Raw genomic sequence first — 17,569 nt, forward strand, 5'->3', positions numbered from 1 at the left:
TATGGATCATCATTTGAAATAAAATTGCAAATAAAGTAGAACTAAATTTATAAGTATTTAAGAATACTATCTTCTGGTTTGATGAGACACTTCTGATTTTTCATAAAAATAGATCAAAATTTAGTTAGAAATTTAATGGCCAGGGACAAGTTCTGGCTACTGAGTAATAGTACTACATTTATTAGTGTGGCTGAAGAAGGGCCACTGGAAAATGTTTACATCCATTCAGTTTGGAGGATAAAGAGTACCATGATCACAGCAGAAACAGTTGAAAAATACCAAAAAAGGACAGTGATTTAGCAAAAGGCAAAAAACATTTCTTACTGGTTTCATTTACTTTGTAGGTAAAAGGCTGCCAGTCTTTTTACATTTTGCATGGTTTAAAGTGTTGGACTATTAATCCAAATTAATCTAAGTCAAAGGCAGAAATGAGGCCAGTCATGTCAACTGTAACCAAAGCTGTGCCAGTTACGAATCTCCTGTGTCTGGAAAGCAGATTTTCATGCTCATTCCTGTTTCTTAACATCCTCAGGAATTTCAGTGAGTTTTTCAGTGCTGTGCCCTGTGCTGAGCTGTTTCTCCTGCACTGGCAGCACTTCTGCAACTCAAATTGCTCACTGCTCATGTAATGCTGAAAAGTCCCGGTGTGGAATCCACTTCGACTGCACAGCAGAACGAATGCCACTGGGGACATTGCTGCTATGCTTCCCAGGATACAATGTAAAAATTTAACACGTTTCATTTTGTGAGAGTGTTTGTTCAGTGGGATGGATTAGCATTATCGGGCTTGATCTGATAAATGAGGAAAATTGGAGAAACAGCAATTTATCAGCAAAGTAACTTCTTGGTTTTCTGTTAGTTTTGTAAGAAAAAGTAGCTCAAACTAGTATTCATCCATTCCAGCACTGTGTAGCTGGCAGGAGCCTAACCACTGCTCTGCTTGCTGACTCAGAGGAAAGTCATCCCTGGACTTATACTGCCCAAAGCTCCACAGCTGTTTACCTCCTATTATTTTGGGATGGGATTTTTTAACAATCTTTTTCCCTGCTAGGAGAAACAACAACAGTGAAGCCACATGTTTAATACAAAAGTCAAATGCTCAGAAAATGTAACATACTGACTCCTTTGAAACTAATGAAGTTGTACCAATTTAGAGCAGCACAAGAATGGGCTCAAAGTATTTGACATGTTTTTGCCTGCCCAGAAACTACCGTGCTATCATGCCATCTTAGTACCATGATCCCTTCACAGCTCTGATTCTTTATCTACCTCATCTAGGTAGTATTCATCATCGGTGGTGGTATCACTGTCTGAGTCCGAATAAGCGGCTGGGTCTTCCCCATAGATATCAGTCAGCTCTCGGGGAGATGAAGCAGCTGATGACATTTTGCTCCCAGCAGAACTTGAGCTCAAAAGCTCAGCCCTGTTTGTAGAAGAGGTCTCTCTATCTCTGAAAGCACCAGGGTTATTAAGAAGACAAGGTCTCCATAATCGCCCTTCTGTGAGTGACTTCTTGATGTTTTCCAGGAAAGCCAATTGTTGTTCTTTACCAAATATACCAAATTCAACAGATGGATACATCAAATTTCTAGTGCTGTAATATTTTTCATCATCTGATGCCCAGTTTTCATTTTCATCACACAACAACAGCTCTGAGTAAGATTTAAATCTCTTCCCATGTATGCCGTCTTTTGGTAGAATATTGCTTCCTGAGGCAGAGGTCTCAAGGGAATCTCGAGCACAAATACTCTCAGAAAGGTGACGCTCACGCTGACTTTTCGCATGACTTCGGTGCAACTGATAGCTATTGAGGTTAGCATTTTCTAAGCTAGCAGACTGAGAGGTATTTTGAAACTGACCAAGCGCTGTCTTGGAAGTCAAGTTTTGCTCTAGACATGTGTCTGCCTGCAAGCAGCTGTTTACAGAAGTGTTTGAGTTTGTGTCAGTTAAAAGTGGCAAGGGAGGAGTGCAGGCACAACTGCTAGCTCTTCCTTTTGCATCATCCTGTGGGTCTGATGTAGTAGCACTGGGAGAGATGGGCTGGCTTTTGCTTTCTAACCTGAGATCAAGTGTTTGGGAGTTCTTATTTCTTGTAGTGACTGCTTTATCTGGAAATAGGCTTGTGAGTCTTGGCCTATTTTCCACTTTCCCAGTGGTTTTTTTGGGACTGATGGCTTCCTTCTGAGTGTATGAACTTGTAAAAGACCTCCGGCCAGTGTTATTAACAACCAAAGAAGTATCATTACGATTTTCAGTCTTCTTATGCTCAGCTGTTCTTGGTCTTGGTGTATTCTTATCAGGGTCCAGACTGTGATTTTGATTTTCATTGTCCAGCTTCAGGAATGGCTGATGGGAATCCGTTGCAATCAGAGAGTCAAGGGACATGTTGACCTCCAAAGAAGTGGCATTTCCATTGTTCTGTGAAAAAATGTTACTTATATGCGGTTTGGGAGGTAAATTTTTACTTGAAAATTTTCGACTTGTTTTGTAAACAGCTGCCAGCTTATTTTTAATTGAAGGTCTGTTTTTCCTTTTTTCTATATCTTTGACTTTGTCTCTTGTGAAATCAGAGAGAAGCTTGTTCTCATCTTCTGTATTCTGTGTTATCTTCTCATCTTGCGTAACCCTGAAGACTTTATCTTTAATGTTCAGGTGACCTTCACAGTGCCTCTCTGATTCCTGCAAACCACTATAAACTTTATCCATCTGAACACTCTGTGAGTTTTGCCCTTTTTTAATTTTTGAATTCTTTACCTCATCTGTATCTGTGGTAACTACTTTGTCTAGCTGAAGTAATGGATCAGCACTGGAAGCCGTGCTTACCTCAGATGCTTTGCTCTGAGACTCTGAAAGCACTTTGCTACAAGAGTTTAAATAATTTGCATTTTTTCTTGAACTGTCAGCCCTTAACTGCAGTCCACTGCATTTATTATTATACAGAGGGGGGGGTTGGTGCAGGAAATTTACTCTCTGTTTGACTTGGGTACTATCCCTGTATATGTCTTCCACAGGAGCATGGTCTGTCTTACCACTCCTTCCAAGGGAACTCTTCTCTCCTGAGCGGAGGAGTAAACTGTTCAGATTTTTCTTGGTGTTCACTTTAGGAGGCTGACAGCAGCTTTCAGAGTTTCCCTTCTGTATAATATTTTTATTTGTTGCAGTAGAATACAAAGGATTCTCTAAACGTCTGCCTGGCTTGGGAGGGGTTGATAAAGTGGACATTAGTGGTGTGGCTCTTTGCAAAATTTCCTTCTTTTCTTTTAGACATATTTCTGCATTTTGGCTGCCTGAAGCATCAGAAATGGCCTTACTGGACTTAGTCACTATTGCAGTGGATTGTGGACCACTAAAAGAAATTTCTTTTGTTACCATGTCAGAAGGCACATTTTCTGCTAATGACAGATCTGCTGAATTATCTTTCCTGCTGACTGACTTCTCAAAGCTAGGGCATAAGTGGGAATTCTCTTCTTCACCATCAACAGCAGTTCTTATGTTCTGAGGTGTGACCAGAGCTGAAGATACTTGGTCTGAAGAATATGAAGGCTCTTCTTTTTCTGAAGTAGCGGGGAAAAAAACATTTGCTAAACTCACATGATCTTCATTTTTCTTGTTTTGTATTCTTGGTGACTGAGCATTTTCTTTGGGACAAGGTAAATCTGCATCCTCTGTATTATCTCTGAAGAGGCTACAAAATGTTCTTGAATGCCTCCGTGGTAATGTGTAATAAATTGAAACTAGTTCATGATACTTGACATGATCTTCATCAACACAAACTGTAAATGTGCTTGTGGTTTTATATTTCTGCAAAAAATTTCCCCCCTCCTTATAATCTGAAAACACGGAGGATTCTCTTCTGCTTAGACGTTTACATCTGTCTGTCAGATCAACTGATGTACTACTATTTACTGAATCAATACTTTTGGTTAAAGGACTGGGGTAATTTCTGTTACTTCTACCAACATTTAATGATGCTGACGTCGAAAAAGAACGTTTTGAGTCTAAAGAAGACACATCTCTTTGATTAGAATAAAAGGCATCAGCTCTATGGAGAGTTTCAGACCTTAAACAATCGTATGTTGCTCTGCTTTCCCTAGGTAAAGAGATGGGCATATCTGACATAATACTACCAGCAATGCTAGCTGATTTTCTCGGCAAGGTATAATAAATAACAAGAGGGTCAGGAGATTTGGAGCTGTTTCTACCAGGGGAGCCAGTAATACTGCAGCTACTGCTATGTCTCAGCAAGCTGTCTTGCTTGTGAAGCCTTTCAATACAAGGTGAATTACTCCTTATTTTTCCACTTCCTTCTTCAAGGCAAAAATAACTTAAATTTTTTTCGGAGGCATTGGGGTCTCCATCAAAGCTATGCATATAAATATTTTCAGAATTTCCATTTAGTGGAGAACTAGTAGTGAATTGTCCATTACAGTCCTTAGTGTCTAAAGTGCTTGCATTTCGTGAAATCTGTTTGGTAACACCCATTCTGCTCATTTGAGCTGTATTTTCCCCTTCTGCTTGAGAATCAGTAACTGTGCAATTTACTGAAGAGCTACTTGGTGTTCCTAAGCATTTAGAATTGTCTTTATGAAAAGGTGTTTGTGGAGAGCTTTGTGAGCAGCTAGATGAGCATCCAGAAGGACAGGACAACCTGCCTTGACAGTTTGCAAACTTTTCAATGGATGGTGCAGAAGCAACATTCAGCAGCGAGGACTGTCTCTTTGGAGTAGTTTGGTTAATGGCTTCTGCACTCCAGTTATCCTGCTTGATACTCTCTCTTTGTGCTGCATAATGCAGATTATGTTCCCACTCTTTCTGACTTGGAAGGAAAAGTTCCTTCCTGCTCTCATCAGCTAGCAAAATACAGGGAGGCTGACTGAACACACTGTTGGGTGGGCAATCGTTTTCCTTCATTTGTACATTTCTTTTATCACCATTTGATGTATAAATTTTCGCAGTATCTCCTCTAGCAGTGACTTGGGTTTGTCTCTTTGATGTCATGGTGTTAAAGAGAGATACATTTCTTTGCCACATGGCAGAAGCGGGGCTGTTAGAGGAAAAACTCTGGGCGCTGATATAGCTTGTATCTGCTTGTTGAGGAACTGACTGTAACGGCATGTCTTCATCTGGCCCTTTCATACCTTCAGCCTTTTCTAGTTGTGTAAAGTCTGCCTTAGTACTCCTCTGGATAACGACAGCTGAATTCCTGTTCAGTCCTGTAGGTTTTGTTCGGTCCTTTGAATTAGGAAAAACTGACTCATCACTTCTGATACTAGATGAAGAAACAGAAGAGTTACAACTTAGCCAAGGCTGACAGCCCTCGGTGAATTCTGAGAAAGTTCTGTTTGCATTTCTTGTTCTCCGTTTGACACTTGTATTTTCTGGAGAGTACACGTGAAAATCGTTCTCCAGGCGCTGTGAACCAAACTTAGCATTCTTTGTATGTGCCCACTGCTGGTCATTTAAATTAGCCATAAACACTTCAAAGTTGGCTTCAGGGGAAAGAAATGCTTCATCACTGTAACACTGAGGAATATCAGCCCAAGAAGGATAGCTGTCTTTTTTTCCATAAGAATAATTTTTTTGGTTTGCATACAACTTGCCATGAGAAGAGATATCTCTATAGTAGGATCTAGAGAGATTATTTTCTGATTTATATAAAGGATAATTTTCCCAGTTATCAAAGGGCAATGGAGAAGTAGCTTCGTCAGGACAACTAACTCTACTAAAGCAATTACTGCTTGAAATAGATCTTCTGTACTGGTGCTTTGAACGGTAACATGTGTATTTCTTTGTTTCTTGCAAAGAGCTGGGATATCTGCCATGGTCAGTAGCATGAAACTCCATCAGTGACTGGGTTCTAAACATTTTTTCTGGAATTGATGTTTGTCCAGGTGAGTCTGGTGTGTTGTTCCATACAATAGAAGACAGAGGAATTCTCTTTGGGTTCTGCCGACCAAACCTTGGTACAAAACCATTCTTGCTCTCCCTTGCCAGTGGATGCTGGGAACTAGATGCTGATAGCTGGTCAGAAGATACTGAGGATGGACATCTCCGAAGGGAACATACAGAGTAACTTCTGCCAGCTGTATCCCTGTTCATACAACCCTTGTGCCTAAATCCGCTGTTCTGTGTTACAGAAGGGGAATATAAGCTACCTTCTGAAGACCGTCCAAGAGAAACGGCAGACAGCCTTCTGTGGTGCAGGCGAGGATTTGCATCGACTGGATCACCACATTTGCAATCTTCTTGAAAGGCTGCCTGGTGCCAATTTATATAGGCACTGTGTAATTTCCTTGGTCTGATGAAAATCTTGTGTTCATCTTTGGCCCTTAGTGTTCTCAGTCCATCTGGGAAAAATGTGCTAGGCATGTCACTCCAGTCATTTCTCTGTTGCCCCCTACTAGCAATCTGCGTCTTTGACGTAGGGAATGCACTGGATTGGACATTTGATGCGCTGCTAGTAGAAACTGTCCTGTCCAGTGGGTCCTGGACTTGTTCCTGGGCCAGCTGGTCATCCAGATCATTTAGAACTGCACAGGGGGAAAAAAAAGATACTTGGTTCTGTTTTCTTTAACAATCTTCTGACCATTTATGTTAAAAAGTTTCATGTACTACATTAATAATCAGAACTGGTTTTAAAAGGAGTTAGCTTCTCAGCATTCAAAACCCTTCCCAAACCACACATTCTTCTTCCATAGGACCTTTCAGCAGTCACCCATTATGACTACAAGGAAAAAAATGCTCTCCTCTATGACTGATCTTAAAACTGCTCTTTATGTAATTGTTAGTCTTTACACTATTTAAAAGAAAAACAAAACAATTTGAAGTCTGAATTCTTACTCATGTGCTATATATATATGTGTATGAGTGTATATGTAAACTTTCCAAATGGAGTTTGTAGGCAAAAAATCCCTGAAAAGAATTCACTAGGCAAACATGGACCTTTCTGTGTGCTCACAAACCACAGTTATGATGTTACTGTAAGAAAACAAAGAACACTGCAAAGCATCAAATAAGCATATTCAAAAGTCTGGCATGTCCACTGTTTCTTTAATTCATAAAAGTTCTCTGCTGCATTGTAGTTTATTACTTTAAAATGAGCAGTGAAAATAGCATTTTCTGGATAAAAAGGGTAATTTAATAGTTAGGAACCTGTGATTCAATCTAGCAACAAATATGTATTTATATACATATACAGACAACCTCATGACCTAAAATTACACATTATACAGCTCAATTAGCCAAGATATTCAGTCAGAAGACTGACAGCAATGTATTAAAAGTATTGTCAAAACCAATTATGCCTTTGCTAATTGTATTAATTTTGTATTTTGAAAATAACACACATATGACTGTTTCATTACAGAATTTCCTAATCTACTTAAATAAGCAAGACTGACTGATCAGTCATTACAGATCTGTGCTTTTAGTACAGAATCATTAAGAAAGCATTGCTAGGTATATATAGTTGGAATAAAAGGTGATCCATAGGTACTAAAATTTTCCATTTTGCTAAGTTTTTTCTTCAGCACACAAAACAAGACAAAAGGTGTGTTTTTTCTGAATCTTCCATTTAGAGGACATCAGCCAAGCTATGTACAGTTTTTCTGTGTCAGTGGGCGAGTGTACACAGTTATGACAGACACACAAAGAGGTGACCGGCTGAGTTTCAGAAGAACTACTGTCCCCCATGCAGTGCACTCCTCTTCCAGCAGCGCCGACTCACTCACTACTTCCCAATCACACTTTCAATCTGTGACCTCCTGTATTTTTGGGTGGTAGAAAGTAACATTCATGGACATTTCTTTGCATAGATCTAAGAAAATCTGGAAAGTTTATGGAAAAACACCTCTGTACTCCCATAGGCTGGGTCTGATCTTGCCTCCCTTCCCAGTGTGAGGAAAAAAAAAACACAAAAAAAGAACTCATGACTTTAAGGGTCCCAGAAAACTAACTAAATGCCACAATGCCTCTTGCTTCTGTGGTTTGAGGTTTTACAAGTTATAAAACCAGGCCAAGAATTCACTATTATCAAAATTATGCATGCAGGAAACTAGGATGAAATTCTTCTCACATAATCGTATGTCTGCCTCTAAAGGATGCAATATGGGCTCCTGAGAAACAGCAAAGAGAACTCTACACTTTTACATGTGTTTCTTCTGAATTGTATCACGAGATGAAATGCATTCTAAGAATGACCAGTGACACATCTTGAAGTCAATGTCAGAGTAGCCACTCTGCTGTCAAAGACAGCAAAAAGTAGCCACTCTGCTAGAAAGTAATAAGCCGTATCTTTACAGCCTATGCTTCTGGAGAAAATTCTCTGAAATCAGTCACCACAGTCACTTCTGGTAACAATAGTATCAGAACAAAATAAGGACACACACTTACCACTGAAAAACTCCTTCTCTAGCTGGTCGTTCCATTCCTGTGTACTTTTCTCCATCATTTCATTTTGGTTTGTATCAAAAGAATGACCACTCATTTCAGCTGACATTGGGGAATTACACATTTCAGCCTATTAAAAATAACAAGTTAACATGGTTTTAGTTGAACATGTGGGTTCAGATCACGTTTCACGACACACTACAAATCATGTCACAAGTCCCAAAGATCAGCAAACTCTTTGTGGATCTATTAAATACTGTATGATTAAAATACACAACTGAGGACTGTAAAGTTGCATGCATTTCAGAGACTTTTACACATGTAATAAGGAGAATTACTCAGCTTGTCCTCATACTGTAGCATATTTTGGATACAAGAGTTATAATGGCCTTATAATAAGGGCATAGTTTACTTATTTTATCCATATGCATCTTTATTGCATTGTACCTTTTTAATGCATTGTATCTCTCAATTTAGTTTTTCTCAATCTATTGTTCCTTGACCAGCATATTTTGAAATTCACATACCAGCCTCCCGATGGAGATTTAATAGTTTAATACTACAGCCAATTTTCTTATTGCAAGACAGCACTTAGTATTAGAAGTGGGGAAAACGTCATCCTATTCCCCATCTGTGTTTGGTTTACATGTTAAGCTGGAGAAGTTCTGTCCCACTCATATTTCTCTCAGCTCAGGTCTCAGATGGTAGAAGTGCTGAACTGCTGATTTATTTCAGCTGAGACTCTTCCTACTTTTTTTAAAAGAAAAACCTTGCTATGTTTTTGTTCTCAGTAGTCATAATATTTTACTTGTCTAGCTGTAATATAGCTTTATATAATATGTTTATATAATAGGCAGGATTATCTGATAAGATCTTTGTTCAGTCATATATCATTATAGATTATCCCTTTGTTTTTGAAATATGAGAGAAGGGAGGTGGCCAATTTAGCTCCTCTGTGCTTTTGATTATATACTATATACCTTCTTAGTCCCCTCTGTTGTTATACCACTCAAGTGAAGAAAGACATGTTAGTAATATAGGGTAATAAAGTAATTCAAATAGAAAACATCATCTTGGGAAGAAATTCTGTTATTTCAACAGTGTGCATTATATTACATCAGAAATAAATGTGTTGTTTAATCCTTAAAATGAGTTTGTGCTTACAAAATGGAGCATTTATCCAAAAAATAATTAAATAATATTTAATTAATAACTTAAATTTACATGGCAACTCTGTGCATGGAATTGTTGCAGGAGAGGCTCTATCTTAGTGCCTGCCCAAGTCAGCTACTCTTTTTCAACCTTGTACAGTGACGTGAAGTAAGCACACTGGATTATTTATTCAGTGTGAGTTGATCTATCTGTAGTTTGCTTACAGTTGCCAAGATATGTGAGGGTCTTGGCCTAGGAAATGATCCATGCAATTATTCTGTCATTATGAGAGAACTGAAATCTGGCAGAGCTAGACTTAGGGCTTACCTCTGAAAGCTTCAGACTTGTAGAGTTAATGGGCAAACTCATTCTACTACATTCAACAACTTCACAATTCAGACATTTTCGTCAGCATTTAAAACAAGAACTGCAAGAATACTATTTAAACATGTAATATCAAGAGCATAAACGAAGGGGACTAATTTTTTCAAAATCTGTAGTTAAAACTTTGCTAAGAGTAAACTGATAAGCTACTTACCGTTGCCATTTCTTCCACTTTCGAGGATGGGCTAGCAGGACTGTCATATCTGTAGGCAGGAGGATGTAAGTGTTGGCTTTGAAAACGAATGTGACGTAATTTTACCGGGTAGTAAATATCCAGCAGTTTCGCATTTTAACAACTACTGAGAAGCATCTGAAGAAAACCTCCTCTATGAAGAATTTATCCTTCCCTCCCCTGCCTCACCTCCAAAAAAAATCCTGCTAAAAAATGCTAGGAAAATGTATTGTTCATTTTGGCTTTACCAGCTTGCAAAAGTCAAATCTGTGCAGCCAAAAATGAACTCAACCTACTGACATCTGAATGGCTGCAACAACCATAAAGTAGTTACTTCAGTTCAGCATTATGATAAGGCAGTATTATTTCTTTTTCCAAACAACAGTAGTAGGTACTACTCATAGCTGAAGTTATATACTTGTAAACCTGTAAGTGGTTTGCATCTGCAATTATATTGTTTTTCTCTTCATTTCACCCTGCTCAGATGCAGAGCTGTGCACTGCCCCTGCAAAGGAGGAGAGACAGACAGCAGATTGTTTTCAGTGTGAACTTTGGAATTTGTTGCTACTCATCCAAAACAGCCTTTATTTACCAATTTTTAACACTCGTCTGCTTTCCTAAGGTATATCAGACTGCAAGGGCTTGGCAGAGAACTGGCTAGAGTGTCTGTGAGTAATGCAGTGGTTAGAACAAGACAAGAAGTCCTGAACATAAAAAGTACTCTGCTCTACGGAGTGACCTGCAGACATACAAATACAAAATAAACTAAAGAAACAAGAACGGGACTTGACTTCTCTGAGTCTTTTTGAGTCTGTAGAACTTTATTTTACAACTAAGCAAACCCAGTCCCTTCAAAAGCCCTGAAGGAAATGTTGCTCAGCCTGTGCTTATTGCCAGTTCTTCCGTGTCTCAGAACTCTTTTTTCCCAGGAAGGTAATTCTTGAGAGAAAGTGAAATAGGGAAAGATGGTTCTGCTCAGTCCTGTTTGTCTCAAACTTTTTTTGAATGACCTTGTTCTTAGGCTCTTAAAACCTTCTTGTGCCCAGGTAGACTACTTTATTGTGCTTCTACAGCAAGTATAAACCGGCTTGTTGGCAAGTTCTTTGTGGCCCAGCCTTTCCTCCCGAAGTGCTTTGTCATTTGTTTGCAATGTGCTTGCAGGCAGGGAAGAACAGTTGAAAGGTGCAATTTGTTTTTGCTTCTGTAATTGTGAACTGTAAAACCAGGATTCCTCTCTGACATAGGGTCCAACTGAAACCAAACAAGCCTATTGACTTCAGTGGGCTTAGGATCTGGCCAGACAGTCTGAATCTGAAGTTCCTAATTTTTCCTTGCATCACAGAATAAGAATAGTCATTAATTCAGTGGGTAAACTCTCCCTGTGAATGAAGTTTACAGAACCAGAACTCAGAAATCTATGTAGGTCTTCCTTTAATCTTAAATGAAGTTGAATATGTTTTAATGCTTCTACAACAAATTAAGAATTGAAACTTATGTTTTAGAGTTTTTACAATGATTTCCTGCAAACACAGTTCAACAAAATCCCGTGGCTTAGCGAGTTACCTTAATTTTACTCATATGCATAACAAAAATGTAAAAGCTTTGTTAGAAGCTTTCTTCTTCAGCTTTACTGTGTAAAGCCGCTCTACAGCTCTCCCCACTCCCGACAACCTGGTGTTGCCTTAATTGCTCCTTGCAATGAAGCTACATGAAGTAGACATGTTAGTTAGAAATGTCAGTTAGAAATGTCTTCTGATAGTCTAGGCAAAAATTAAATTTTCATTTGCACCTCTGGCACTATTCTAAATTCATACCTGTCTTTGTTGTCACTGTTCTTTCAGAAATAACTGGTCATTGCATCCTGCTTTATTTTTCTCCCTGCTAACTTATACAGACAGGGTTATTTTAATCTTTTCTCTGTGCCAATCCCTCCACTTCCCAAACTGCCTCATTATTTTTTCTTAAATGCTTTAAGTTTTTCAGCATTTCAAAATATAAATTTTTCTTACTCCCAGAGAAATGTTGCTTAATTTTAGGAAAAAGTCTTTTTTTTAGTTAGGGATATTGGGCAATGTTTACATTATTAGGTACACACATGCATGCACACATACACACATACTTGCAAATATTGTCTATTACTCATAAACAGAAGAAGTTAAATTAATGTTCAAGTTCAGAAATGTTTACAATCAGAAAAATACTACTCACTACGGAAAACAAGAAACTGTAATTTATACTTTTCCACTTCTATACATATGTATCTTTTTAATGACAACCAAATGTAAGATTATAAGTAAAAGATAACTATCACTACTGGCAACAATAATAAAAATCCATGAATTCAAATCTGTTGCGAATTAGTATTCTCACTGAGGCACCTGTCTTCCCCAGGCTACCTCCAAGTTGTCTAATGTCAGTGTAATCCGTTTTCTCCTATACTATTCTTATCAGTCCTGTATAAGAAGACAACTAAACAACAAACACATAATTCACATACTCTGAAAACACAATTAAACAGCATTTCTTTTCCCGGATGAATCACACTTACATATTAGAAAATAATAAGGATGAATTCAAGAACACCAAACACCTTTGAACCAAAAGCGATCAAACATTTTGCTGCCTTCAGACTACAGTTACAAACCTTTTATTAGCATCTTCTGTGTCTCCATGTAAGCACACTCTTTCTTGCAGCATCCATAATTTATTCCCACTGTAAAAACACCACTGCAGCTGATGAAACTGTCTCTCTGGTACAGAAAGGACCCTCTAACCAGCCATTAATACTTAGCCATTTAAAAGCTTCTGCCAGTTAGGCTTACTTACAGGATTTACAGTGCTGCGTCCTATTGTATTTCACTAGCACTCCAAAATAACTCTACCTGGTGAGAGGCAGATTATTTCAGTGCTTTGCCTATGCATAAAGCAAACCACATGCCACGGCAACACCTAGAAGAGGGTGGGGGAAGTTTTCGACAGAGAGGCGTGACTAGAAAATGTAGCAATCAGCGCAGTTACACGTCAGGATTGACTTGTTTATTTTTCAAGTTGTGCTCGGTCAGAAATCAAAGGCATCTGAGCCTGAGATACGACAGATTTTTTGTGGAAAAGCCAGATAAAAGCTGATGCAATGAGTTGGCACGCTTTGGGGTTTTTTGCCTTCTTCAGAAAGGCTTACATTCTACAGCACAGCCTAGACCTTCTTGTGTTCATTGGCTACCTTACTGTGCACCAGGACTAAAGCACCCTTGAAATCTGATTCTCAGTTACACAAATGCCCCTTTATTCTGCAGGCAGGGCTGTGGCCCAGTGTTGGTGTGTCCCAGCATGAGGGGCATTACTGTGTCACAGGGAGGAGGAAGGAGCAGTGTTAAAACTGCAACTTTTTTTTTGCTGTGCCATGTTGTTATGTAAAAGAATTGTTACCAGTGAACATCCACAAAGCTAACCTCACAGCCTCTATGCAAACCTCTCCTTAAGTCTCCTGCTTTGATACAAACACTCCACAATGGCAAGCTGCTGTGTTACAAAACCTACATATCAGACTAATCATAATTTCTTTAGAGGCTTACATTCCCTGTCATTGCTTATTACAGCCATTCATGCCACCTGGGAGCCCCAGGCATGGACCAGAATATCAGCCTGAGACTCACAATCAGCTCTTTATAACAAAGATCTTGCATCTTCATGCTTAAGATTTCACGGAACTGCACGGTGCACCTCTACCTGTGATTGCCAGTTCCAAGCATTACCTTAAGAGGCACACAAAAATTGTAAGGCTTCATTCAGATGTTGCAGACATACAGGATTACACAGAACAAAAGTTAGGAGAGAACAGTCAGCCTAACTAGCCTGACTGTGGCTTACCCCAGACTATGTTCCATCTGAACAGCAGCTTTAACCCTGTGGATGGCAAAGGAGAGGGATGCTCTTCAAACAGCAGCTCCAGAGCTGCATATGAGACCATCTTTGGTCCAGATCCAGGTGACACCAAAGCACTGATGAAGCACAGAAGACTAAAGTGCTGAGAGCTGCCCTGTTAGCCTGGCTGGAGCTAAAGCTGCAGGCCTGCCTTTAGCTGCCTCTGGGCTAGAAACGCTGGGAACTGATGCAGCAGAGCTGCCTGGGGCTGGTACTCTCTGCCATGGCTTGGGAAAGCTATACTTCTGTATCACAGCCATAGGGCACCAGATCCCCATGCGCCTTACACCTTGCCCTCTTGAGAGGGAATTAAATAGGATGCAGCCACTGCTAAGTCTGGGGCCTTTCATATACTTTAAGCTGTTATGCAAAACCTGAGCAAAATAGATTTAGCCAAGAGACTTTAACTAATACTTGCCACTTAGTCCTCATTGTTCTGAAACAAAACAGATAATCTCTCATTACATGACCAAGTAAAATCCCAGTCATCCCAGTGAGGTGAAAGGCAAGAGACTGCAAAAATAATTTAACAAAGATTTCTAAGTAAAACACAGAACAATTCATAGACTTTTTTAAAGCTGGAAATAATGTATGTTCTGATTACACCTCACCGTGGTTGCTTCTGAGTCTGGGTTTTCCTTGATTTTCTGAAGGAGGAAAGCCAAGCAAAAGGTGATCTGAATCCCAGAAAGGAAGCTGAAGTGTTCTTTTGTGCTTGAGGATTTGTGCGGGATGACATTTTTAATTCTTTATGATCTAAAAACATGATAAAAAGTAGATTTGTTTCTTAGTAAAGACAATATAAATATATATTTAAATGTTATATCTTCATAAACAATTTTATTTTGCTTACCTTTTATGCCAGGGAAATCTAGTTTTACTGACATTTTTGGAGAGACTATGTGACCTGCTGGTTTGTAATGACTAACTAGAAGACAGAGAAAGATAAACAGATCTAAAGTTTCAAAAAGTATTAGGGTTTTGGGTGATGCACCTGAGACAAATGGGCTGATTTTCAGAAAGTAATCAGCACTCAACCATTTAAAAACTGTAGCTGTTTCAAAATACAGGTAAATTAGGCATTTGAAAATTGAGGTACCCACAATCATTAGCACTATATTTTCACATTTGTAAGAAATATAAATGTGATCACCCAGAATATACAATGGCGTAATAGACTCTAATGCAACTACATAACAGTAATTCACACTCAACTCTCTTCTGTATCATACAAGAGACAAGACTTCACTCAGGAATAAGGCACTACATTTTTTTTCCATTTAAAGCAATGTATGCCTGAAGCAATACAAAAGCTTGAAAATAGCTCACCTGATGATTGTAGGAGAAAGCAAATCCAGAAATTAGAGCAAAGTGCCACTGATAACAACAGGAAGGGGCAGCATTTTGGACCTCGACCAAAATGAAGCGAATAATTCATGTCATGTGATTTAAATCCTGTGTGTAATATATCTCTTTCACTTCAGTGACAATCACTGTGTTTTTTTAAAATGCCACATTCTTTACCCCTTTCAGAGTGTAACCTCTTGGTGGCATTGACTCAACAATGCAGGTGACATCAGGAGAGTCCTAACAGCACTCTGCCATAGCCAGTATGGTTTAGGGATGTAGACACAGCAAGACTTGCAAGTAGAAGCAGTACCTTTTATTTAGCCAACTTATACAGTTGGAAATATCAGACAAGCCTCTGGGGCACACAACCCCTTCTTCAGATCTGAAACAGAAACAGGAGCTTTCAAAGTTAAATACCAGAGAACAATTACACAGAGTTTAGCTAGCTAATGCATCAGTTAGACCATCTCTGAAAGAGAAAACTAGTAGATAGCTGTGGATTACAGGGGATGTTGGGGAAAAAATGGTCAGGAAAGACAGATCTGTTCTGTGTAGGTTTCACTTTTCTTTTGAAATATATGACTCTGCTTCCAGTTGATGTGAAGCTCAAATAGGAAGAGCTCTATGAAAAACATGCAGAAATGTGAACAGATAAAAGCATATATTATGCATGAAAACTATCTGGATGGAAGATGAAAGACAGTACAGAATACCATGCTTGCTATAGAGACATTATATTTCTTGTGCATGTTCATTTTGGATGCCATCAGAATCTGTGAAAGAAATCTCCAGTTGGCCTGCTTCCTGGTCAGGCCAACTTCCCAGGCTTTGACACTTGCCCTGATAATCAGCACTGGCATACCTAGTGTTACTAGGAAAAGTTTTCCACTGGTACTCTCTCACCCAAACCCATCTACTTATTCCAAATATCATTTAGACGCCTTTAGATTTTTAAGCACACTAGGTGAAAACTGAAATGTCTTTTTGTGCTGGTTTTGGCTGGGATAGCTAAATTTTTCCATACTAGCTTGAATGGGGCTATGTTTTGGATTTGTGCTGAGAACAGTGTTGATAATTCAGGGATGTTTTCATTATTGCTGAGCAGGGCTTACACAGAGTCAAGGCCTTTTCTGCTTCTTGCAGAAAGGGTGGATGGGCAGGGGGTGCACAAGGAGTGGGGAGGGGACATAGCCAGGACAGGTGACCTCAACTGACCCAAGGGACATTCCAGATCATTCTGGCATCAGGCTCAGAATATAAAACTGAGGGGAGAAGGAAGGAAGGACTTTCAGAATGATGGCATTTTTCTCCTCAAGTCACTGTTACGTGTGATGGAGCCTTGCTTTCCTGGAGGTGGCTGAACAACTGCCTGGCCATGGAGAGTAGTGAATGAATTCCTTGTTTTGCTTTGCCTATATGCATGGCTTTTGCTTTATCTGTTCAACTATCTTTATCTTAATTCACAAATTCTCTCACTTTTAACCTCCCGCCCATCCTCACAGGGGGTGGGTGAGCGAGCAGCTAGGTGGTGCTTAGTTGCTGGCTGGGGTTAAACCGCAACAGTCCTGTATGATGCCTGATGTGGGGCTCAAAGGATTTGAGATAATGACAGATTTCAGTGGAATGTGCTAAACTGAAGTTATAGGTGTTCTTGCTGTTTAGCTATTAATTGACAGGTTCCTGTGCTTGCCATGGGGCTCGCTTGCCTGACTGTGCATTAGAGCCTCGTGCTCGTTAGTGGAATGCTAATGTGCCATGGTTATGGTGTACCTCTGAAGGGATTGTGGCCCAAGAATAAGTCCATACTGGAAAAGGTACACCTTGAAGCACCTGTGGCTGTGCATGAGGTCATGCTGGAGAATCTCAGAGTGTGTGGCCATGGGTAAGACCACGACAGAGCAGGTACTCCCCTGCAGGGACGGCAGCCGTGGGTAAGATCATGTTGAAGGAGGTGTATCTCTGAAGGCATTGTGGCCTATGGAGGAGGCCTCGCTGGAAAACATGCACTTTGAATGGACTGTGGCTGTGGATACGTCCATGACACAGCAAGTATACCTGGGAAGAGACTGGCTCCATATGGAGCACGTACACCCCTGCAGTATGTGCTAAGTCCAAGACAGAGCAGGGGCAACAGGAAGAGTTCAGTGTAATGCTAAACCAGATGGTCTGGTTCAAAGGAACTGGGGGTGAGGATGGTAATAA

At 39.6% G+C, this 17,569-nt stretch overlaps 1 protein-coding gene across 6 annotated transcripts in view; it reads right to left on the bottom strand.

Moving 5' to 3' along the window:
* LOC114066140 (protein O-glucosyltransferase 3-like) overlaps positions 1 to 17,569 on the bottom strand; it is a 57,849-nt gene that overhangs the window by 20,755 nt on the left and 19,525 nt on the right. The window contains exons 3-7 of one of the 6 annotated variants that reach the window (XM_027900619.1): positions 14,629 to 14,773; positions 10,079 to 10,154; positions 8,392 to 8,518; positions 4,598 to 6,530; positions 364 to 4,561 (exon numbers count right to left, since the gene is read on the bottom strand). In XM_027900619.1, coding sequence (XP_027756420.1) covers positions 1,246 to 4,561; positions 4,598 to 6,530; positions 8,392 to 8,518; positions 10,079 to 10,154; positions 14,629 to 14,773 — 5,597 coding nt within the window. In that variant the 3' untranslated portion in view covers positions 364 to 1,245. Of the gene's footprint in view, positions 1 to 363; positions 6,531 to 8,391; positions 8,519 to 10,078; positions 10,155 to 12,740; positions 14,247 to 14,628; positions 14,774 to 17,569 lie in introns of those variants that run through there. The other 5 variants (XM_027900628.1, XM_027900635.1, XM_027900610.1 and 2 more) reach the window with 5 other exon arrangements.

Source organism: Empidonax traillii, unplaced genomic scaffold (assembly GCF_003031625.1).
Source record: "Empidonax traillii isolate 1590-97213 ecotype Southwest subspecies unplaced genomic scaffold, ASM303162v1 scaffold21:size2437335, whole genome shotgun sequence".
Classification (NCBI taxonomy): domain Eukaryota; kingdom Metazoa; phylum Chordata; class Aves; order Passeriformes; family Tyrannidae; genus Empidonax; species Empidonax traillii.